Raw genomic sequence first — 25439 nt, 5'->3', positions numbered from 1 at the left:
GTAAGTCTCAGCCAGGATTAAATTGAGACAAATCATGACTACTCAGTTTGTCTTCATCAATTTCTTCCAGTGTGAGTCAACCCCAGTTGCTAATTTCTTGAAAAATAGCCCCTATTAGAACATTTTACTGCTAAAAGCCACCGTTCAAATAAAGGAAGTACATTCATTTATGACTGTGTTTTAGAGGCTTTCTACGCAAAAAAGGTATGATGGGTAGAAAATAAACAGCATAAAAGACAGTAATAGCCTGGTTGAAGAACATTTATTTTTCCTCATTTATTTTTTTCCCGATTCTATTTGGACAATTTTGTGTTAATGCAAAACATTGATGTGAGAATAAGCAATTCTGAGCTTACAGATTTTATATCTACGCATTAACATAATGAAAAAGAGACTGTATTGCGATAGCTAATGACCTGTCAGACATGCTGTGTCTTGTCTGCAGGCATATTGTGTTCTGAATACTGATTGAAATACTGTGCAGCAGCGATCAAATAAACTGGACCTTGAAAGGTGAAAAGCTCTTTCTGGCCAGTGCGCTGCATCTTTTCAGTAAGACCTGAAGTGATTCAGGGATGATTGGGGAGAACAGATGCAAAGCAGCCAGGAGAGGTCACATACTCCGCTCAAGAAAAATAAGTAAAGTAAAAAGCAATGAAACTGAGACTGAAAGCCTTCTGACACCAACCTCTGCCTCACGGTTTATGCTCATTTTTTTCCCGAGTCTGCCCTGTGTACTTTTCTTGTTTCCTAAGGTCTATTCCATTACCTCATGTCTCCAGGTGACTGAAGGAAGTGTGCGCATGCATGTTTGTATGTTGCGGAGGTTGACACTTTTCCTGGCTGTGTTTCGGCATGTTGTCGATATGTTTAGAAGTACCGATAAATCTCATTTGCACCTGAGGAAAACATTATACAGTGCCTTTTCCCTGTAGACTGTATGTGTGTCTTATTCAGGAGCAGACTAGGCTGGAAATGGTGGGAAATGAAATTGTACGTTTTTTCCTTTTTTCACGGACGCCTGTTGATGTTTTGTTTTAGCTTCCAGACGCGTGTAATTAGCAACTATCTCCCTGTCTCGATTTCCTACAGGCAGTGTTTATTTGCTTATCCATATCCTTTCTACTTACTTTCTCCATTTCCTCGGCTCGGGTCTCAGAGAAGAGGAGTGAAATGAACAGATGGTGTCAAAATGAGAAGAACTTTAGTTAAATTTGATTCTCTCAACATCTGTTGTCCTCTTGCTGCTGTGCCATTTCTCAGACTCCCCCTCTTCTCTCACCTCTCTCCCCACTCCCATCCGTGCTTTTTATTCAACAATTTCAGAGGTCAAATTATTTTGTAGGCCTGTCTTGCTCCATTGTACTGTTTGTTCAGTGGGGGCTCTTAAATCCAGGCCTGACTTATTAAATCTAATTAAATATTGTTGACCAATGTTTCCTTCTTTGCAGCCAACTTTTGTGACGTTATCCTTGTGATTTCTTTTGTGCCTGACTTTACATCTGCCAGCAAATGAATACATCATTGCTGCAGATTTCTATCGAGGATTCTATTCTCCAGAAGACTTATCAATATATGTAGATGTGCAATAACGTTCTAATCGTATTTGTATTTATTTATTCTGTTTCTATACTTTGTATAGGTTGCTACTACAATTCAATTTCCCTACGGGGATGAATAAAGTACATCTTAATCTTAATAAGATTGGTAGAACCACACATGGAACACTAGGTTATAATGGTTATTGACCTGACGGTCTAATCCTTCATTATGAGAGACCTTTTTAGGCAATCAAAGAAGCTTGGTGTTTGTCTGCCCCTTCAGTCTTCACCTCTAGTTGTAAACAAACTAATCGGTTGCTCCTGTGATCACCTCTCACCAACAGACTTCCTGTTTTGATCCTTGGAGATAGCAGGTCTCTACCCAAGGGAGCCTGATCTCTCACATTTGCACACAGCATTACCATCAAAACTCTTAGCTTGTATGACATGTATTTACACCCCTTGGAGGATGACCATCAGGGCAGAATGGTTCTGGCTAGGGTCTTTCTGAGGGCTGTTTTCCTCTAACAGACCAAAATTGTGCCGCTGATTATCAAAGACAATGGTGGAACACCCCAGATTGGTCCTGGGCAAAGTGAATGGTGCGTTTCGTGTGGTAATGTGTCCTGGGTGCTTTGGCTGGATGAACGATTGAATGTAATCATATGGACATATACGATATCTGAAAGTAATTGCGTGAGGTCTCAGGCAGCACCAAACAAGGGATTATTATTTTGACATGGAGTCACCATTTAAAGGCATGTCTGCGTTGGAGAGCAGGAGTAAACTCGCAGATTAAGAGTGCTAAATGTGTGAAAGGGAATGACACTAAAAGGAGGAGGGAGAGAATGGTCTACCCTCTAAAGACCGGGAGGCTTAGATCACGAATTTGAGAGAAGGGAGTGGAAAGAAAAAAAGGAAAGAAAACATGTTGAGTGATGGACAGAGAAAATGGATGAGGGAATGCTATTTGTGCCAAAAGCTGTGACTGCTCTCCTTCGCTTTTAATGCCCCCCCATCTCTTTTATTTACTCCCATCTTTTCTCCTGCATTGCTCTGGCACAGCTTTTCCATTTTCTCCCCCCACCTTCCCCTCCCTCTCCCTGTTTCGCTCCGTCTCGCTTTTTTCTCATTTCTTTCTCTCTGTGAGTTGCAACAAAAGGCTGACGGAGCGGTTCTGACGTCTGAATGAGCAGCACCGACCTCCCTGTGAAGGGAGAGAAGAAGGTGACAGCGCAGAGAAGAAGAGGCTGAGGAAAGCACACCGGAATGATGACGGCTAGTTGAAGAGTAGTTTTCCTTTTCCTGCCGCCCTGTTCTTGGAATTTAAAGGAGTTTCAACGCTGTAACCATATGTGGCTGTGACCTACCCTCATTCATTTCATCCCACCTTTTTTTCTTTCCGTGTCCCGCTCTTAACCACATCCAAGTGTTTTTGCAATCTGAAATTGAGAGAAATGGAAGTTCTGGGAGTGAGGTGACGAAGGAGGACAGCTTTGGAAACACGCAGCGGGATATCAGAAGCAGAGAGGAGACGGTCCAGCGGGGCTGTGTACAGATCCTCCTAAAATCTTAGGTTTTTAAAGCCTCTTCACAACATTTTCTCTGCCATGTGCACTTCCTGATTTGAAGCATGTGGAGACAGCAGTTCCCAGGCAAGGAGCATGTTTCATCGCCGTGTAAGATTTTTGAGCTGTGCATGTTGTCATTAAGGGCAGTAACAAAAAAACCCTGGGGTGCTTTTGCATGAAAGGACGCACAGATGCCCCCGCTGTGGCGGGGTTGGGGGAGTGGGGTTTGACTTGCGTTCTCTCAGGGGAAGTGTGTCCAGAAAGCTGCATTTGTGCAGGTTTCTGTGTAACAGCAGACACGAGACAGATGGGTGGAACATAACTGACTGTAAAATGTCATTTTTGTGGGAGTGAACGGCATTTATCAGTGCATGTTGAGGCATGTAGGATACCATCAAATTAAAAAGGGAATAGCAATCAAGCATATCTTAAAGTTCAAAGCAGCCGATGATTCCTCTGTTGTTAACATTGCAGGAATATTTTGTTGGATTTATCCAGTCAGCACAGACCCTCCTCACACAGGAAGAGATGCTGCTGAATCATTCTGTTGGCATCAAACAGTTTTTAGCATAGATATTTCATGCTTTCTGCTTTTTTGGTCTCATTAACTTGGAACAGTTGGTGCTCTTGGCTCTAGAGCTCTGATGGCTTATCTCCTGTCCTGCCAGGTTTGTGTGTTTAGTGCATGTTCCCAGTTTGCTGGAGTGCACGCTTCACTGTTCATCAGCGCTGACAGCTGCTTTTGTCTCAGCTGTTTTTCTGCCTGGCTCCTGAAGAACACCAGGCAGCATTTAAAAGACAAAGTGATGGATGAAGTCTTGCTCACTTTGTGGCATATTTACTGCTGACACCACCTGAGATATCTTTATGTGGCAGCTCTGCTTTCTCCCTCTTCTGCCATTACAGTCAGCCTTTTTGTTTCTTATCTTCACCCTCCCCTGCTCCTCTTGGCTGGGCATTTGGGCGCTGATAAGTTTGGAAGAGAACAGGCAAAGGGAGGACAAACAAGGTCTTTGTGTGTCTACATAGAGGGAAAGGAGACATGCTGGGGTGGTAGTGAGGTAGCTAGCACTGATAGGGTACAGTAACCGCCTGGAAAAAAAGAGTCTGCATTAGTTTTATTGTGTTATGCAGCACTAACAGATGATGTCGGGGAGTTGTGAACATTTCAACAATGCACAGCCGTCATCTCTGAATATCAGCAGTCATTAATGGTTATTATATGTGGGCGTGTGCAGCTAAGAATAGCTAATCGCTGCCAAAAAACAGGAAGTACACCCTTTCCACCTGAATGCTGCCAGTTTGGGTGAGGCAAGATTGGGGTTATTTTCTCTTTCATATTCAGTGAAATTCTGACCCACCCATTTGCTCAACCCCATCACTGTGGCCCCCAGCTTGGAAGTTGCTAGGTAACCAGAACCAGCTGTTGGTCCTGATCCCGTTGAGCTCCTTTTGGCTTTCTGTCAGCTGCCTAGTAGAGTTCTCCGTGAACTCAGTGACCACCTCCACTGTCCTGACATCATTGTGCCCTGGAAAATGTTCCTCACTTCCTTTTGTTTTTGCACCATTATTGTTCCTCTCGTCGCGCAACCTGTGTGGGAGCTGTGAGTAATTTTACAGCATTTCTAGAAGAAGTTGGGAGGTAAAGTAGAGCTGCTGTGCATGGAGATCTCCTGTTCTGAGAGTGCTGAGAACCAGCTCTGTGTCTCGATGAAAGCAGCGTGTGAGGTGACAACATCCAACTGTCTCAGAGGGTTGTTAACATGGATCTGAGATGGTCCCGAACAGTGTAATTATTCAGGGAATCACAATAGCAGGTAAGATAACACGGCTCCTCTGTCCTAAAGTGGGCCACTTCCTTTTTAAAAGTCCTGGAAATGTCAGAAGCCCTGAAATCGGAGAGCCAGGAAACCACAAAACTGCAGCGTCTGATCAGAATTAAAAATCTAAAGATATATACGATGCAGTGTGATGTTATTGAACCCCTAGACTGGCTATTGAACCCAAGGGACCAAACACAGATTTATTTCCTTTCACTGATTGATTGTTTTGACTCCTAAAGCTCTGACTCACAGCATCTGGCATCTCACTGAGCTGCTTTTTCATGATTGGAAAAAAAAAACAAAAAGCAAAACATCAGGCACCAGATTCTATTCACTAAGGACACATTTCTACAAGCTCTGCCCTCTTTTCTTTTTTATTACGCTTAAAGATGATGTTACAGTTGCTGGAATCCAAAAAGGCTTTTTAGTTTGAAACATCTGGAATCCATTTGTGGGTAAAATCACACTATTGGCAGCTCTGCTGCAAGTTCTCATACTTCCTTTGGAGTCATCAGGTTTATTCCTTCGTGTTCTTTTCCTCTGATGTCTTGAGGATCCTCCCCTAATGACTGCTCGCACACCCATCGTGTTTTAAGGTGACATAAAGGAGGGTCACATGGTGGTGCGTGTAGCGGACCAGTGTGTACTGTCGTGTACCATCCTCCCATTGGTACCCCAGTGTCAGGGTAACAAAAAGCAGGATGGCACGGATTAGTTTAGGGTGTTTAGTATTAAAAGCCCCAACAAGAACTTTCATTATTGCCATGTGTGGCTGCCTGTTCTCTCCCTGGGAGAACCCACACTTACTGCTTGTTAATCATCAAGCAGAGAAAAGCCAGATAAGGCCGCTGCTTGTTTTTAATAATATCAATATTGTCAGGGTTTCCCATGCACAAAGGGCTTAGATGTTCATTTCTACATTTGGTGATATTACAACTAGAACGTTCTAGCATCTTTTAAAGTGATTTATATATTTTTTTTAATAAAAAATTTCACCTGTAAAATATTTTTTAGAATGAAAAGAATTTGGGGATTTGTTTTAATGGGCATGTCAAGGAAGAGTTTTTCATTCTGTTTGAGGAAGCAGGTATTAGAACTGTTCTTTTATTCAAAATTGTTGCCAGGCAGCTGTTAATCTGTGAGGTTAATGCCTGCTTTCACGCTAACGTCTGGCGGGAAATCCCTGAGAACAACGTTCCAATTAATCATTTAATTTTAGCTGGAGTTGCTATTTCCGAAGTGTTTGGAATGTGTGATGCTCTAACAAAGTTACCATAAATCAAAGATGAGAGAGACTACTGTAAGGAGGGAAGGGGAGACGAAGTGAACGTTCCCCTGCCTGTTTTTTGTTGTTTCTAAATTCCAGACTTGAACTGAAACAACAGTTTTTGGAGTTGTGCAGCGTCTTCTGAGACTTGAGAGTAAATCCCTGAAAACTCATTAACTTTACTGTGACAGGCGCTCCCTGGAGCCAGGCATCACCTCTGAGTGTTTCCAACTGTGTGTGTGTGTGTGTGTGTGTGTGTGTGGTGTGTGTGTGTGTGTGTGTGTGTGTGTGTGCGCGTGTGTGTCTATATGTGACTTCAAAATGTATACAAATTGCTCGTGTAAGAAGAACATATGGAACATCTTTCTCCATTCTTCGTAGGCAGGTATTCTAATCATTCAGACCCTAATTATCAGCCTTGTTGGGTGTAAATTATCATCATTAAATTTGTTGCTATTTCCTGCCTTGTTACGCCAGAGACAAGCTGTCAGCAGCCATGGAAAAGATTAATCAACACAACAGTGTTTTGACAGATTCCCTGATTAGTACCTTTTTAGGGTAACCTTCTTTTATTACCTACAGTTTACATGAGTTCATCAGCTGTTTCTACCACTTCCAAAGCTGTTTGTCTGTGTAGTTAGTTGCTTTTTGTCTCTTTCGGTGTAAAATGGAGTGGAAGGTTGCAAGGAGATGCACACACCACCTCACACACCCCCTCACACACCCACACACCTTCATTTGAGTGTCTATCTTTATGAGGTTGTTAGTACCAGCCAAAATGACCTCACTGTGAAATGTCCTCGTTTTGCTCCTAAAATACGTTTTCTAGTCCCCACTATCTATAAGAACACAAATCAGCACGCTCACACACACGCATGCACACGCACAGTCGCCTGTGAGAATAATGCTTAAAGATCTAGGTCACCTTCTTTTTACGTTCTTCACTTGAATTCTTTACCTAAATGTGCTTTTCTGCTCATCATTTTTGTCTTTCATGCGCCACTTTTAGAGCAATAAAGCTGCTTTTATTACTGCAGCAATGATCGTGCTGTAAATTCTCATCTCTTTCTCCATCTGGAGCAGAAGAAGGCCAAAGGTGTCTCAGAAAGCTGTGAGCAAATACTCTAAAAGCTCAACAAATTAGCACAAGAGTGAAAACAAAGGAACGCAAATTTCACACTATTTGTTGTTTTGGGGTTTTTTTTTTTACAATATTGCTCCCAGGTATTAACAACCTTACTAATATGCTGTTTTCAAAGGTTTTTTAGCGAAAGCAAGAGTGGAGTAGCCAGAAAGAGATCATGCGGGCTTTCATGTCCTCTGCAGCCACGCAGATGTCACTAAATAAAATATTTCATAATCCTGCCCAAAACCTCTAATCACCATGACAACAAGCAGCAGGGAGTCAGTGAGCGGTGGTGTATGGGCCCCACACTCATTTTTTCCATCTCTCCCCCCCCCTGTAATTTGGGACCTTGGTTGTTTTTCCTCAATGTTGCTCAATTTTGCAGCACTTATCAGATTTCCACGTGGAAGTTTTTAGTCACATGTAGAAGAGTTATCACCTTATCATGTGCACACTGTCACAGCCTGGTTATTTCAGCGCTCACTCAGGGCTTATTTTTAGTAATGAACGGTGATCAAATGTCTTTTAAATCTTTCTAAATTAATAATGTGAACTGCCAACAAGTTTGAATGTAAAATTTGACTGTTGAAATCAGAAGAAAGCTAACTCTGACAAGGGTGCACACACACACACACCCACACGCACACACACACACACACAAGAACCAGCACCCACAGAAGTGCCTCTACACAGTGATAGGATAATAAAGATGATGACCTCATGGGGTGAAAGGACCTGTTGCCTGGTAACAGTGTGACTAACAGAAAAAGACGGGCTATCTGTGTTACCAGCAGTGTTTCACCTGACACTGTTCGGTGTTTACCAGGTAGTGAATGCAGGTGACACACAGGTGGAGCATGATGAAATCTACCAAACAGTGTGCGTCGGGTGTGCGCGCACATCTGCGTGACGCTGATTTAACCCCAACACTCGATCTCGACACTATTTTCCTGTGTTTGCCTCTTTCTGCAGCGCACTCGGTTTCCGCCAGACATGAATTATTAACTCCTCTCCTCTCACTCTGCAGGTATTCGTCCCCAGATTATGAATGGGCCTATGCACCCGCGCCCCCTGGTGGCGCTGCTCGATGGCCGCGACTGCACTGTGGAGATGCCAATCCTCAAAGATCTGGCCACCGTGGCCTTTTGTGATGCCCAGTCCACACAGGAGATACATGAAAAGGTAGACACGGATGAACCTCCAATCCAAGGTAGTTCTCTGTCAACTGGACCGGTCCAGTTGACAGAGAACTACCTTGGATACGATGACCTGGATGATTGAGAATCTACACAGACCTCCAATCCTTCCCTTTTTGTATGTAATTTACATTTATAGCTTCATTTTCTTTAGGATGGGGGGGTGGCAGAAACTAAAATTTCAGCAACACACGATAATGTAGTTTGAGTGAAAAACTCTTTGCTCACCGGCTCAACGCTGCATCGTGAGCAATATTGCAGTTAAAGTCCAAATGAAATTCCAGCGCCCAGACATCTCCTCCTCCTTCCTCCCAACACGTCTCCTCTTGTGTAATGCTCAATGAGAATGTGAGCCTGTTCCATTCTCCCAGTTCAGCTGTGATGGTTTCATCGTTGACTGTAATCCTACTGGGTGTTGAAGTGCTGCTTTGTTAAATGAGGAGGAGGAGGATGGTAATAGAAATTCAGCATAATTGTTCTGACTGAGCTGGGATGGATGGAGATTGTCCTTATTTTATTGCTCGTATAGCAGAATCGGTCTGTAGAACGTTTAATGGCTGCAGGGTTTGTTTTATACACTCTACACAGGACGTGCTCCGCTTGGGTTTTTTTTTTTTAACCTTGCATTTAGAGGTTGAGCAGAAGGAACACATGCTAAATCCTCCATTTTAAAAAAAAAAAAAGAAAAAATCTTCCTTTAATCACACACACGTGGAAAACAAACATTCACAAACAGTCTCTGTCCACAAAGATGCTCTGGTATTTACACATCACACAAAAGCAGCACCCATCTGGGAGAAGAGATGGCAGCTTTCCCAAAAATATAACAGCGCACAGTACAAATGGGCTGGACGGACACACACACACACACACACACACGCACAAGCACTCACACACAGAGGAGCAGCCTTGTATATTTCAGAAGAGCAGCTCTTCAAACAAAGAACAACAACTTTCTGAGCGACGTGCTGCTGTCGTGTTTGCCTCCGCTGCCTGTGAGCTGGCTCCTGCAGAGTCTGCTGCAGTACATTGACTCTGCAGCTGCAAGCCAGCAGTGACCTACACACACATGCTCCTGACTCACCGTCTGCTGAACAGTGTGTTAGACGGCACTAACACTCGCGTGGTTCTGTCCTTGAGCAGGTGCTAAAGACGGCGGCTTTGCAATGAAGCCTTTGATACATTACGGCTGGTTTATATCCAGAACAATCTTCTACGCTAACGTTCCGTTTGACAAAGAAAGTGTGCTCATGTTGTAAAATACTTCATTAATTAGGAAATGAGAATGTTTCAGGAGGAATTAGGCAAGGAAATTATTTATTGATCCCGCATGTCTGAACTGTAAAAATCGAATTAAAAGTTTTGACTCTAGTTGCTGCTTCATGGTCAGATTTGGAGGTTAAAACAACATTGCTAATCGGCTCCTATCAGATTTTGAATTCCTCTTCCCCCGTGTTTGCTTACAGGAAGGTGTTTCCTCTGTGTTTCTGCAGAGCAAAATATTCATAATGGAACATCTGAGGGGACAACAAAACCCATTTGCTTATTTTTTCCACCCGACGCGGACTCACTCTGCTCGGGTTTCCTGCCAGTCTGATTGCTCATCATTTTTCCAGCGTCTTCTCCAGCCAGGCATTCCATTCCCGGCTAAAGTAATGAGATTAATCATGGAGGAGAGCTCCAAACTGGAGTTTTAGTATCCCAGCCTGGCTGCATCTCTCTTCAGCAGAAACATTTCATGAAAATTCATGGTTTTGGTCATGTGGGGAGATTAGATTAATTCAGTTAGTGGTTTCGCTACCAGCAGCTCCTTGTTTACATTCTCTCAGGTGCTTTATGAGCCTGCTTAGGAGTGTCTTTGAAGTGACTTTGATAAAAATGAGAATATATTATGGGATGAAACTGTCTTCAGGTCCTGAATGAGGCAGTAGGGGCCATGATGTACCACACCATCACCCTGACCAGAGAGGACCTGGAGAAGTTCAAGGCTCTGCGCATCATTATCCGCATCGGCAGTGGCTACGACAACATTGACATCAAGGCTGCCGGGGAGCTGGGTGAGTCTGAAGGGCCGATGTGAGAGGAATGGAGATGGAGGCTGTTCGCAAGCAAGGTTCAGCTGCTGGAAGTGACAAACAAAATGTCTGTTCCAGGCATAGCAGTCTGCAACATTCCGTCCGCGGCCGTAGAAGAAACGGCGGACTCAACGCTTTGTCACATCCTCAACCTGTACCGACGCAACACCTGGTTGTACCAGGCTCTCCGGGAGGGCACGCGGGTCCAGAGCGTGGAGCAGATCCGGGAGGTGGCGTCAGGGGCAGCGCGCATCCGAGGAGAGACACTTGGACTCATCGGATTTGGTGAGCAGCCAAAGAGTGTTGAAACGAGTAACTGGAATGGTGTTTATTTGTTAACACCTTCTGCCCCCCCCCTCCCCCCCCAGGTCGCTCAGGCCAGGCGGTGGCCATGCGGGCAAAAGCATTTGGCTTCAACGTGATCTTCTATGACCCCTACCTCCAGGACGGGCTGGAGCGCTCGCTGGGCGTGCAGCGGGTCTACACGCTCCAGGACCTGCTGTACCAGAGCGACTGCGTGTCCCTGCACTGCAACCTGAATGAACACAACCACCACCTCATCAACGACTTCACCATCAAACAGGTGAAACACAACGCAGCCTAATCTGAGGGGCTGCCAGGGAATAGCTTCAGATCAGGCTCCTCACAACACTAATGATGTGTGAGGCTTTGCTCCCCAGCTTTAACCCAGCGGCCTGGCAGCTGCCTTGGCTGCCGGCAGCATTCCTCTGGCTGCCAGCGCCGCGCCGGAGCCAACTCCCAGTTACAGGCCGTTTAAACTCAACTTTCATTAAGCTGTTACAAGCACAAAAGGAGAGTTTTATGCATCAGGATAAGAGGCGCACACATGTTGTAGTAGTGAAGAGATGGCGAGACGTCAGTATTTTTGATAAAAAAAGTCTCCATTTGGAAAGTCGCTGTGTGCTTATTGTGTGAGCAGGAGCAGTCTTTCATGTTGTACTTAAGTTTGAAGCTTCAACAGGCCAAAACAAAACAAATCTCCTCTCCTAGAAAGTCCAGACTAAAATCCACTAAAATCAGCTTCAGGTAACCGCGTGTTTTAACTTCTGATCTGAAAATGTGCATTAACGCGTCTGAAAGCGTGTTCCTCTGATCTCTACTGCCACCTGGAGGATAGCACACGAACTACAGCCCAGCTTTACATTCAACTGCTGGAATTAACTTATTTATGGAATAATAGATGAATGTGTACTTGTCTTTGTCATTTCTTGAAAGTGTAAAGAATTGTTACATTTTTATTTTTGCATTATTTTGTCTTTATGTATCAATGTGTGCGTTTAGATGCGTCAGGGTGCGTTCCTGGTCAACTCGGCGCGCGGCGGTCTGGTAGATGAGAAAGCTCTCGCTCAGGCCCTGAAAGAAGGCAGGATACGAGGCGCAGCTCTGGATGTTCACGAGTCGGAGCCTTTCAGGTGGTTACTCTAAAAAACTGGTGTTTTTGTTAACTTTGATGCGTAAAAGCAGGTTTAAAAATACCAGGAATGAACTGGCGTCCATATTTCTCCTCCAGTTTTGCCCAAGGTCCTCTCAAAGATGCCCCCAACCTGATCTGCACACCACACACAGCCTGGTACAGCGAGCAGGCGTCGCTGGAGATGAGGGAGGCCGCCGCCACAGAGATCCGCAGAGCCATCACTGGTACAGACGCCCGTGTGAGGACGCGCATTCGCACGTGTGACCCTCAGCTCGCTGATGTGCGCTCTTTCTTCAACCTAGGCCGCATTCCCGACAGCCTGCGAAACTGCGTCAACAAAGAGTTCTTTGTTACCACGGCGCCCTGGGGGATGATGGAACAGCAGCAGCCCCAAGTGCACCCGGAGCTCAACGGCGCCACCTACAGGTGGGAGGGGGGACACCCCTTTAAATACAGGTTTATCTCCTCCTTAGTTTAATTTTTAGCCTTTGACACGAGCTGCTTCTCTCACACAGCCGAGTGAACCAAACCATGGTACAGGCCATAGCAACGGGAGGAATGCAGGACAAATTATACACCTAAATCTCAGTCAGGTAAATACTGACGCTACTGACGTGCTACACACCAAAACAACACGTCATCATTGAATCCAAGCTTCCAGGAAGTTCTCAAACCACAGTTTATCTCAGAGAGTCTTGAGAAACCTCTGATCTGATGCAGGTTTGAACTTTCCTCCCCCACTTAGTCCCCCCTTTCTGTCTAATTAATCATCAGGTCGCATGAATGATTGATTTTTCAATCTGATTGCACTTTTCTTCTTTTTCCACATCTGAACTGGGTCACTTTTCTGGATGATGGAGTTCAGAAGCACCGCGGGTCTGTTTTAAGGTCATGTGACTTTAGTGTGACGTGCGGTCAGAATCCAGGCCAGTTCCTGCCCCCCTGCCTCACACTCGGACGTTAGGAGCTAAAAAAGATGATGTGATGTAATGACGTGCAAACCTGATCAGATTCAAATCTGAATTGAATAACGTGGGCTGAAACTCGGTCCGTTTCCGTCTTCAGAAATCACTTATTAGATTTACAGACATGATGTTTATCACGTATAACAACCGTAGCGTCCTGACGGCTGTGTTTGTCGAGAGGGAAGCCAGATATTTATAAATATTAATGCAGTCTGCACTCCGGGTGCTGGTTTAAACTGTTTATTAAAACATTCAATAACCACTAAAAGTTTAATTGTATCTTCCCATAAATTTTTGGCTGATTTTCCTTTTAATCCTTAGATTCCCTCCTGTGATGGTGGGCGTCACCCCCGGCAGGATTCCTGTACCTGTGGAGGGGTTGGTGCCCGGGGGGAGTGCCCATCAACTACAGTTTGCCCCCTGGTACCCATCCATCACAGGCCGACTCCCCACGCACGGCGAGGCCGTGAGAGAGCACATGACTGGGCCGTTGGACAGCCGCTGTACTCTCTCTCACTCTGCCGTCCGACTTTACGTTTGACTTCTCGACTCCGGCCGTCTGGACGGACCGGCGGCCCGCCCGCCCGCCCGCCCGCCCGCCGGGTGACGTTTCACAGGTCTTTCTTTCCGTATGGACGCGCTCAGCCCCAGAGGGGACGGACAGGAACGCCTCCGGACCGGCAACCTTTTCCTCAAGCATATCTGTGATTTCAGTGATATTTTTGTTTTGCGTCTCCACTCGAGGCTGCATTAGGTGGAGATTCCTGGGACGTCAACAAAAGCAGGTTGGAATCAAAGGCGGCGCTCGCTGGTCTAACAGAGGACCCTGAAGGGACATTGACGGTCTGTCGGTCGTCTCATGTGAATTTTTTCCCTCCTCACCTTTGAATCCACATTCTTTGTTCCTCTTGTTTCATTCTGTTCTACATCGTGTGAGAACGAATTGATTTAAAGTTAAATATATGTTTACCAGACCTGAACAGTCAGCTAGTTGCCCGTTAGTGGATTGTGGCCCCAGAATGTAGGAGACAAACAGGATGTGGGGCAGCGTGCATTTTCCTGCTCCAGCGAGAATAGTTTGACTTATAAAATAAGAAAGAATCGATTTAGCTCTTTAAAAAACATACTGGCATTGTCATCATTTCACCGCTGAACTGAGGTACGGGGATATTTCGAAAACAACCAAACGTAGAGTACGTTTCCGCACCAGCTAACACGATTGGGGAAATTTTTATTAACTCAGGAAAGACAGGTTAAATATGTCCAATGCTGACAGCAGAATTATTATATCTTTCTCCACTATCTTCTTTTTTTAATATATTAAATGTTTTCGGGTTTTTTTTTTTCATGTTCAAGGTTTTCGGTCCTATTTGACTCGTACTGCCTCGTTAAATGTTCTTATTACCATAGTCTTGTGTGAACAAGCACCCTCCCCTCCCCTGGTAGGTTTGGTTTTCTGATGAAGCAACAGTGGCTCTCGGGGGGGCATTGGGGCCCCGTCCATCCCTCATAGCCCCAAAGTGTTAGCAGAAGGCTACTAGCACATTGTTTGGTTTTAGTGTGTGTTTGTATTTGTTTCTTGTACAAGGTGAACGTATAGCATACAGTGCAGCTGGAAATAAAATACTGTTCTGATTGATGATTGGCTCAATGGTTGTCATGTTCAGGCCCCCGTGAGTCAAAATATTAGAAGCAACTGAGTTTAGGACACAGAATGTTTGGAAATATTGAATAGTTTTTGTAAAGCTTGGATTTAAATTTTAAAATATGCACGTGTTTTTCCCTGTCCACTGGCTGCAATGTCGCTTTTCTCCGCTAGAGGGAGAAAAATTAAATTAAATCCCAGGAGTCTGCGAGAAAAACTCAAGAGAAAAAGCTTTCATTGGACATTTAAAAAGGTTTTAATTTTCCTTGTTTAGCTTGTCCTTTGTGTTACACTCTCTAGTGAAGTCAGGCCTAAAACCACAAAACCATCATAGTCACAACTGCAACTATTGCATAATACAAAGCAACATACAGGTGATGCTCAAATACATGTGACCTGACCGGAACACAAAAGGTTACAGTACACAATGGCAAAGAAACACATGATGCAAACATTCACAGCAAAGAAGTCATGACAATTTTTTTTTTTTTTTTTTTGCCTGTCAGCTTTGGTTTTTAAGTGTTGCAGTCTTCCAACAACGTGACAACAAATGGGTGTCGCAGACTGGTGAACGGATGTGTACCTTGACTAACCGAGCAACACACTCGAGGAAGGAAAAAGGGTTACAAAGAAGATGAGACAAGTCTGACTCGTGTGTTAGTGACAGCACTCCCATGCCCCACTGCCCAAAACTAAACCAAAAAAGCACCAGATTTTTGGCATCCAGATGAGGTAATAAAGAAAAAAAACAAACGCACAACGCAGGTAAACTTCTCACTGATGGTAATGATTGGTTACTTCTGTGCAATATTTCTTCATCAAGATTTAAAGAATTGTCAACGAAACCACAAAAAGAGGAAAAAATATTTACAGAAAGCTCTTATTAGCTCAAAATTTCCAAATAAATATGCTGAATAAATTCAAACACACACACATTTTCTCAGCTCAACCACCTTACAAAAGATAAACCAAAGATCCAACATGAAAGTTTACGAGCCAAACCTCAATGAGTGTAGATTAAACTTGAAAAGAGGGGGAAAAACTCCCTTTTCAAGAGCTTTAATATAACGACTTCAATTCAAGCAGTACTATATATATAGAAATGTCTTCATAAATGTGCAGTGCTTATTAATAAGGATTAAAGTCATTGATTATTACACAATCTCTGGTTGTCTAAAAGATAATAGCTTTGTCCCTGCCCGTTCAAAAACAAACACCAAAGGGGCCCACACTGCCGCCGCGGAAAAACGTGGAAAAGGTTGATTTGGAAGTGTGCTTCTGCCGGTGCCCCCGCTGAACACGGGTGATCCGAGTCAATGCTGGTAGATTTGCTCTTTTAGAACGATCGCATGCATGAACAGCGAAGGGGAGCGGGTCGCTCCTTCCTCTCCGGTCAGAAATCAAAGGGTCTTTTGCATCTGTAAACCTTGATCTCCCTCCCAGGGCTGTGCTGTTGCCGTGGCGTCCGTCAGTAAGAGTGTCTCATCGGGTGTGACTGTGTCTTCTGAGGTGGAGGGATCCCTCTCCTGAAGGCTCCTTTCACAGTCCTCGTCAGGAAGATTTAAGGATAAACAGAGAGGAGGAGACTGACCCCTCGACAGACGGCTCCCCCTCCGTAAATGTTGTCACTCGTCATCGTCGTCTTCTTCTTCTTCGCCGTCGGACAAAGAGGTGCACGGCCGGATTTGCCTGTAGCCGTCCAGCCACTTCTCCACCATCTGCGTGACCAGAGGGTGGTTGCGGCGGCGGGAGCTTTTCTGGAGGGCCACCAGGACCCCGCCCTCCGTCACGCAGCAGTCCAGCCACTCCCGCAGCAGCTTCTCCTGCTGCTCTTCGTTCCCCATCTGTAGGAGACAAGTACGGCCATTAGAGGGCGCCAGAACACAACGACACCAACAATGTGGCGCATGGCTATGAAGGTGTCCTCACTTCCTGGGCTGACAGGAAATGAATATGGAGCAGCTTCCTCTCGCTGTCCACCAGAGGCAGAAATGTGACCGTCACGTCGTCGTCCGTGTTGAGGTTGGCGCCCGCGCCGCGATTGTCGAAGCCGTCGTTCTCCATGGCCACCAGTGCTGAGAAGTGGCCCCGCGTGTAGCCCAGGGCGATGGGGCTCTTCCAGCAGAAGCTCTGCTCCCACAGAAGGGGCAGGTACACGCCTGAGGAGGGAGGAGAAACGGCGTCCGTCACACATCCGATCTGGTTCCTCCAACAAACAAAGCAGCGCTCATACATTTTTTAGATGCCAAACTGACTCATCTTTCAGGAACCGCTGTGGTTTTTTACTGGGCTCACTGGGTCGCTGCTAGACGCGTCTTCCTCTGGACGCTCCCGCCCTCCATAAATCACAGATCCATTAGACGGGCCCCACCGCCAGTGCACGTCCATTATCGGGCACTTTTATCATCGTCTGCACAGGATCAGGCCGACTGAACCCACTGTTTTTAACAACTAGCAATAAAGACCGCCTGCTCTCCACCCTGCCTGGGTCGCTGACTGACTCTGATGGTTTACACATGTTCACGTGTGCGTGCCCAAAAATCACAGTGTGGCTCCAGATGCCCTCATGGGACAAACAGACTATTTTTCTTTTGTACATCTGACTAACAGATACCAAAACCCTAGGCTGATACGTGATAAATCACAGCTCTGTGGAGCAGTTATGCCAGAAATGTGAGCTATGCAGACAGGACGTTCCCACGCAGGCTCATCCCTGCTGCCGGGACGGTGTCGCACCAACACTCGGCTCACCTTGAAAACGGGTGTACCCCAGAGTTTCGCCACGGAAACTCTTGTAATACTTGACTCCGTAGACGATGATGGGCCTGCGAAGGATGTGCGCCAGAACAAAAATGTGGGTTTGCTCCAGGCTGGATCCTGGCTGTGAAACAGAGGCGAGAAGGGCGTAAAGCCACAACGCCAATGTTTACAAAAGCAAACTTTACAACCTCCTCCCATGGTTCCTCCAGCTCTTCAGTCCTACCTGGCTGGCGAGTGAAAGGATGAACGCCCAGTCCTCCTGCCACTGCTCCTCCCGCAGGGAAAAGTGCAGACCGAAGCTCTGGGAATACCACGACTCCCACTCCTTCCAACGTGTGTAAAACCTACAGGTCATACATAAACCCTGGAATCATTCCGCTCATGCGAGGAAGGTTTTGTTTAAAACATTGTCAGCATGGAGGTGAACAGACCCCGAACCACACGGTCCAGTTCCCCACATCATGATGTCATACGTGTTTGTGCGCTCTAGAAAATGACAGGAGGTCTCACTCTGCTCACTTTTACTGAGTATTTCTCAGGCCAACCACTGAAGAGTCAGATTTGGACAGCTTGCAACTAGAACCTCTGTGGACATGCAGAACATGCTGGCTGGACTCGAGCTGTTCTAAGCGCTCCTCACCAGTGAGAACAGTCGTGCAGGCTGTCGTGGAGGGTCTTGCGAAGCACCGAGTCTTTGTCGTAGATGCCCCACGTGGCCTGCAGGACCGAGTCCAGGAGGCAGTCCCCCGCCGTCCGGTTCCAGAGGGCGTACAGTCGGCTGTCCAGCCTAGTCCCCAGCTCCAGGGACCAGTTGATGATGGGAGACTCCTCCTCCAGTTCTGAGCCAGAGGAAGACCAGTAAGGAAACAGCCATGGCGGAAGAACAATTAAAGGCTAAACTCATAGCTGCAGATGATGTGAAGCAACGTGTGGGACATCTGAAAGCTGCATCTGGTGGACGTTTCTGGTTCCACCTCATACGTGCTGAAACCTGAATTGTTGTCCAGGCTGCTTTAAAACCAGGTGACAGGAGGGTTGGGTGGGATGTTAATAACTGCCTCTGACAACATCAGCCGCTACAAAGCAACGCAGACACAACACAAACCCACACGGCAGCGAGAAGCCAGAAGAGATTCAGACAGATCTGCCCTCTGCTGCACATTTTATTTACATCAGCATGTTGCCGAGGGCGACCTAATGTGTCGACCCGACTGGTGAGTAACAACAGCTCCACTCTCTGCCTTTGGATATTTAAGTCTCTTTAAAAAATGATTTCTACAGATGAACACTGAAAACAGTCTTATCTTCTGTAGAGTCAAATGGGTTGTTTAAAATCAAACATTTCTATCAAAATATGGTCCTCTATTTGAATTAGAACAAGGTGAATTAGATGGTTCTACCTCCTTTCTATCATTACTGACACACGGTGCAAACAAAAGCTGGTTGAAGCAGACTGAGAAGGTCACCTGAAAGGTGATTAAACCACACAGTTAGTATCCATGGCGATGGTTGACAGCCTGCCAGTGTTAAAACTGTATGCAGGCTAGGTTGACAACACAAGTACCGGTAACACAACACAGCCAGGGCTTGGCAGATGTCCTGATAGAGTACATCGTGGATCCGGTTTCCCAAACTCCTGAAATGATCTCAGTTGCCATAACAACAGGGGAAGTCACCTTTTTGTACATCTCGGTCCAACACCTCATCAAATAGTTTTTCTTGAACTGCAGGGGGCAAATCCTCGATGTCTGAAACCACAACACATGAGAAAAGGACAGGTCATTGGTGGACGCATGAGAAAATAAAATATCTTGTTTTGTTCTTTCCAATTGGACAACAGGCAGAACAGAAGCTCATTCTGTGCCCAAAATAAATGAATGCATTGACAAAGAGGAACCGAGCCGAGTTTCTATAGTGGCCAGTAGCCACATTCTCCATTGTCCACTTAGCTTAGCGTAGCTACCAACAAAGAAGAGCACAGCCACAACTTCCACACAGTAAAATTTAAGGGAATCACCATTAGAAAGTTATAATGAATGAATAAAAGTCGTTCTATCTTGGTGGGCTTATTTACTCAGCATGCATCAAAGAACGAGCCTCCACTTTTGAGCGGCGGGAAACAAACAGCAGCCCTTTATTTTGCTCCTGTGAGGGAGGGAATGGCTGCGTTCCTGACCTGCTGGCAGTGTGAAGGTCACCAAGTCAGTGAGAAAATAGCAGGTGAAGTCTCCCTTGCGCTGGTGAAGAGAAGCTGCCACCTCACGGCGGATCTGCTCGGTCAGCTCGGGACACACCATGGCTGGGATGCACTTAGCTGCCTGCTGGGACACCTGCGGAGAGGACGGGTCAGAAGGGGCCGAAGCTCCGTCTCAGACAATCTGAGGGTCAGAGCACGCTCAAAGACCGCAGCTGTAACCCTCAGGACATTTTTGGTGGATCACAGCACCCGGCGACTCCTTAAACTGAGAGAAGAACCTCGAGTTTAGGGAGCAGACGCGTATGTACGGTTAATCTGGGATCACCCCGGTGACGACGAGTAAGATCCAATAAACCTCAGCACGGGCGCCAGAGCTGAGTTCAAGGCCAGTCCGAAACTTCTGAGATTGATCAGAACTGATCTCCATAAATCCTCAGATTAAACATCTCCCTCCTGAGATCATCAATCTTTTAAGTTTCCGTCAGAAATATTCTGTAAAACGCCGCATAAACACACATTTTATTTTTTTTTTAAACTGCAGGAAACGGCGACCGACCTCCGTGAGCAACACGGCCAACATGTCCTGTCTCTGGAAGCGGATGGCGAGGTGCACCAGCGTGAAGCCGTCGTCGAACGCTGAAGGTCGGTTTAACAGTCGCACCTCGTCTGACGACAGCTGTCTCGCGATGTCGCCTCCTGAGGATTTATAAGCCTCCACAGCCGCCAGGTCGCCTTCCACAACACCTTCCACACAAAGAAAACAGTTAGACCAGAAATTTCAGATTTGCTCAGAAGGGGTGGAAGAGCTCCCCGTTTCCGTGATGAAAGAGTGCCATGATGGAAGCGATGAGCTCATCAAAGGCGGTTTAATCCAGCCTCAGCCTCTCTGACATGTGAGATAAGCTCCTGGTGATTGTGTACACTTGACAGAAATGCATTATTATGGCCGTAAACAATAAGAGCAACCCTTTAAACATCTGCAGAACCCTCCTCTCAGGATTTTAGCTCTTACACCAGACCGGGGTGCTATTCTCTCATACATCTGACAGCATTAAATAAATAAAAACGGTGCTCCTTTGTTCTCGTGTGAAAGCGACACACAAAGCTGGGCCGCATCGTGTGTGCGAGTGTGTGAGCGAGAGCCAGAGAGACGTGGAGTGGGTGGAAGACTCTCTGTGCCGTGTGGAGCTGGCCAGCGCTGTGAGAGATGGGGGGGGCTGCACAATAGCAGCCCAGTGTGACGGAGAGGCGCTGCGGTCACTTTCCAAACACTCCATTAGTGCCGGAGCGTCGGCAGCCCCGCGCTCAGGACTGGACCGCACAACTCGGGGAGGTGCACGCCTCCACAGACAGAGCAGACGCCGCTCGTCTTCACCTGCGCGTGCATTTCTTACAGGAATTGTTAGCGCACATCTGGTTTTACCAGTATGATGCGCATGTCGGAACCAGTTTAAAACCACTAGACCCGAGTGAGAGCGAGCTACCAGAGAGGAGGCATCTGCGGACAGTTAACGGGAGCCCCTGCAGACAATTAGCACCTCTGTGGTTGCTTTCCTGTGCAGAGGCAGAGTTCCTCTCCACCTCCACCATCCTCACCAGCAGCAGCTGAAGCAGGTTCCGCTTCGATAATACGGCAGCTTGAATTAGCCCAGCACCCACGCGAGAACAAGAGCCTGGCGTCACCTGAGGTGGTCCTCACGAGCGGGACTAAAGTCAGGGCCGTTCCACCACACGTCTACTTACCTGGGTCGCTTTTGTGGTCATATTTTTAGGTCAGTAGGTCTCCATGGAAACCAAAACATCAATAAGAACTTTGAGACCGCTCCGATGTCAACATGTCAAAGACTGTCAAACCTGCCTAGCAACACACACAGACCCGACCGGGCCGTCTCTCCAATAATGGAGCGCTTGTGTCATATTTCATTATACCTGAGCTGTTTGTGCTTGTGAGGGGGTGAGAGGGAACAACTTGTTACTGAATAACTTACGAACTGGAGTTAGTATTTTTCTTGCCGCCACGAGTCGACATTAGCAGAAATTGCCCTTTGTTGTGAAGCAGAACTGACGTAATGTCACATTCAGCCTTTAACTGAGCACAGGACGAAGAGGTGTGTGACAACAGACCCCGCTGGTGTTTGTGCACGTGCGTGGCTGTCGACACACACAACCCTTATGATTAAAGGGCTGGTTGCAGGAGCTGTGTGGCGTGAGGGACGGAGACCGATAAGCAGTCGCTCGCCCTCCTAAAACCGTTCCTTCTCCATCCCACTCCACGTCCTCCGAGCTGCCGTGTGGGTGTTTGGAATTTGCTTTTTCTCCAATGAGGGGGGGTTTTTGTTCAGGACAGGAGCAGGACTTAAATCACAACACGTCAAGAGAGCCGGAGAACCCGGTGAACGCTGCTGGGTGGAGTCGTGCTGCGGCGGCACTCACCGACGCAGGCGTTAAGGAACAGCCAGTCGGTCCGTCTCATCCTGTTCTTAATCTGCTTCAGTTTTTTGAAATCCACTTCCAGCTCCTCCTTGCTGCCAATCCCGGCCCCCGATGCCAGCTCAATCCTCTGAAAGTCCATGTTCACGTCCGACTCCCGCTTTGACGTCGGGGGTGACCTCCTCTGGCTGCTGCTGCACCCCCCCAGCCCACCCACCACACACCCAAGGCCTTGCCCGACAACGGCCCTCCTGTTGTCCCTGTCCTGCTCGTTCCGTTTTACGGAAGGTTGCTGGCTCTCGGACTCTGACGCCAGTTGGATGGGGTCGGCCAGGAGACTGTTGGGCCTCGGGTGGTCGCAGACGACACATTTGAGGGCCTTGGCCCAGTTTTCGTAGGTGCAGGCGGTGCAGGTCCAGTGCTGCGCGTGAGTGTTGAGCCTGTTGCGGTCGTTATATTCCTCACAGGGATCTGCAGTGATGGCCGGGCGAGTCGGGTGGCGTCCGGTGCCTGAGGTCTGGGGTGACTCTGTAGGGCTGCGCGGCTGTTGCGTGAGCTGTCCCTGGTGGGCCGCGTGCTGGCCGTGCTGTTGCTGCTGAGCGTGCTGCCTCTGGCACAAGCACTGGGTGCAGCGGATCGCACGGGGCCAGTTCAAGTAGGTGCACATGTGGCAGGACCACTTGCTGCTAATCTCAGGTACGTCAGCGATGCGGACGCGGGGTCGTGCGCTGGAGTCGGGGCAGATGAGTAAGCTGGAGCCTCCCTGGGAGGGGCTGTTGCTGAGGTCTGCTGAGATGTGCAGACTGGCGTCGAGCGCGGGGCTGCTCTTGAAGGGCTCCTCGGTGATGATGGCACCCCCGCTGGGCCTCTGAGCGCGACACATGGTGCACTTGATGGCCGACGGCCAGTTCTCGTATGTGCAGTATTCACAGGCCCACTTGGCAACCAGTTCGGTCATCGTCACACCACCCCAAAGGAAGGTTTCCTGCCGCTCAGAGGGGCCCTCAGCTCGGCAGATCTGCTCCTCAGATCACACAGCAGTCCAGTCGAACGCTGGAAAACAAAGGAAAGGCTTTAACAACATGCTGCGGCGTAAAAACAAATAAACGCAGGTACAATATAGAATTTCAGTTTTCAATATTCATACATTCCACCTTATGGAAGTCCGCTGTGGGGCAACATTTGGAGCGCCGATCCGGTCTAAATAATTAACAATCTCAGACATTAAAGGCACAGTTTGCCCCACCATCAGCTTATATATAACACAGATTTCCCCTCGGTTTGCACACCCATATATTGGGTGACTATGGTATCCTGATCAAAAGAGGGCACGCATAGTAATCAAAGCCAACGTGCCCTGCACCCAGACTGGGTAACAGGAGACCAGCTGAGGTGAAACCAGACACCCAGCAGGGAGACGCGTGACCGGCGGATACCAGTGCTCTAAATGGGAGTCCTCCCCCGGGCTTCACACCGTGCAGGCTGCACGTCCATCGGTGCTGGAAAGCGACCGTGTTATGTGGAACTTTTCTCCTTAAGGCACCAGAGATGGGGCTGATCTGGCGCTGCAGCCCGGCTGAGATGCAGCCACGCCTCCCAGTTTACAAACAAACCCCGATATTTACCACCTCCGTCAGAAACGACCCCCGCCGCTGCGGCCAGAAGTTACCCGGAACCTTCAGCACCCTCTCGGGCCACCACCTTCGGCCGCTGACCGTTCAAATGTTTCCTGCAAAACTTGGGACCCATTTTGGAGGTCAAACGACCCGGGTGGGTGTAACGCAAATTCATCAGAGCAAGTCCAACATTCGGGAGGAAGATAATGCACCCAGAACCTTCTGACGTGACGACAAACGTTATTTGCTCTCCAGAACCGACCCCAACAGCCGAGCTAGCCGACTGTGCGCTAACCTTCCGAGATTAGGTTTTCCCCTGTAACCGTCGGGAGGCCCCGAGGTCGGCTAACGCCGAAGCCCTTTCTTACCTTGGCCGTGTTTACACTCCTCGCTCCGGCACAGCTGCCGGAACAAGCCGAGCTCCCCCTCTACCCGGAGAAACCCACTCCAGCTGGAACACTGGCTCGTCTCACTTGGCCGACGCTAACCGCATCTTGGCTCCTACGGTGCGCCGTTCCGTTGGCAGCTGAAGGTCCGTACACAACACGGAGCAAGTCCCCACCCCACCCCACCCCACCCACCCCACCCACCCCGTTCCGTCCCTCCGTCGCTGGCCTGGCGCATTAAACCATTTTTAGCTTCTCCTGTCTTCCGAGCACCAAGGTGACGGGCTTCAATGGCGGCACGGGGAGAAGCAGCAGCCGAGGAAACGGGGAAAGCTGCACTCCTGCGAGCTCTGGGGCCGAGCGGGCGAAGGCAGGCTCGGGATTCACCACCTGGATCTGCTCCCCGCTCTGATTGGCTACTTTCCGTTCGTCCCTCGACGCTGACCAATCAGATTACACGTCTCTCATTCCGACTATTAAAAGGGTCGGCGAAGGCAAAACAGGCTCGGATGTCACCGCAACCGCGCTGGTAATTCACCGGAGGAGTCATTTCTTTTAATGGGGGGGTCATCTGTCGGGGTTAGACGTATGTGTTTTCCCTATTCGTGCGTCGTAGGTCGTTGCGTTTCGACCAAGAAGACACGTGGTACACCCCCCGCAGGGGATATGGATGATGTCATCTTCAAAATACTGCAGTAAGCGGCCCGCAGTAACGCATCAGGAGACGTTTCCCAGCGCAGCATGACACTGATCACCGATACACGCCTCTTCACACGTCCAGATGGGTGTTTGACGCTTTTAACATGTCGTTTTTATTACATTAAAAAAAATCATTAACATTGGATGGATGGGTGCATCCCTGTCTCGCTTCTATGTGATGTCATTGACGGAAACACCAGTAGTCTTGGTGCACATCAACCGTTTTGTTAAGTAGTTAGGGATGTGTGGGGACAAATCACAGAGACAACCCACTAGGAATAAAATACTACACCTGAAGCACAGCTTATCCAGGTAGGGCTGTGGTGCCTCCATGGAGGTGCTGATGTTGCAATGGTCCAGCAATCCAAAGGAAGGTTCAGCCTATGCATAAATACATATGTGTAATTTGTGGGCATGGAGGCTTGTTAATATGGAACCTCCTTATTGTACACCCGAGGCCTACATTAGCAGAGCTGGCAGGGCTTGAAATCATTATCTAGTTTCTGACAGGACCTACACAAGATTTGCTCTTTAGCACCATTGAGAGAAAATGACAGAGATTTGTACAAATAAGGTGAAAAGCTAAAAAAAAAAACCCTCTCCCACTAAAATAAAAAATGTTAATTTATAAATTCAATGTTTTTTCTTTGCCCATGAGCAGAAAAAAAGCGTGTTTCCCCCATAGGCTGGTGTTCTGCTGTCGTAGA

The 25439-nt window shown here is 47.5% G+C and overlaps 1 protein-coding gene, 1 long non-coding RNA gene and 1 pseudogene across 2 annotated transcripts; 2 read left to right on the top strand and 1 right to left on the bottom strand.

Annotated features, from left to right (window-relative positions):
• The window catches only part of LOC130534254 (C-terminal-binding protein 2-like), a 38252-nt pseudogene extending 23613 nt beyond the window's left edge, over positions 1-14639 (top strand).
• Positions 14640-14876: 237 nt separating this feature from the next.
• zranb1b (zinc finger, RAN-binding domain containing 1b) lies at positions 14877-24216 on the bottom strand. The gene is made up of 10 exons (XM_057048279.1): positions 24016-24216; positions 22035-23084; positions 20158-20345; positions 19581-19734; positions 19081-19152; positions 18045-18243; positions 17628-17748; positions 17396-17525; positions 16574-16803; positions 14877-16488 (listed from the first exon to the last, which is right to left on the bottom strand). Exons 2-10 carry the CDS (start codon positions 22987-22989, stop codon positions 16270-16272), a joined length of 2268 nt encoding a protein of 755 aa, XP_056904259.1. The 5' UTR covers positions 22990-23084; positions 24016-24216; the 3' UTR covers positions 14877-16269.
• Positions 24217-24362: 146 nt separating this feature from the next.
• Positions 24363-24875, top strand: LOC130534259 (uncharacterized). The gene is made up of 2 exons (XR_008952852.1): positions 24363-24562; positions 24650-24875. It is a non-coding gene; the product is annotated as an uncharacterized LOC130534259 (long non-coding RNA).
• The last annotated feature ends 564 nt before the right edge of the window (positions 24876-25439 follow it).

The sequence above is a fragment of the Takifugu flavidus genome, chromosome 11 (assembly GCF_003711565.1).
Source record: "Takifugu flavidus isolate HTHZ2018 chromosome 11, ASM371156v2, whole genome shotgun sequence".
Lineage (NCBI taxonomy): Eukaryota > Metazoa > Chordata > Actinopteri > Tetraodontiformes > Tetraodontidae > Takifugu > Takifugu flavidus.
This window is presented reverse-complemented; position numbering and strand designations above follow the sequence as displayed.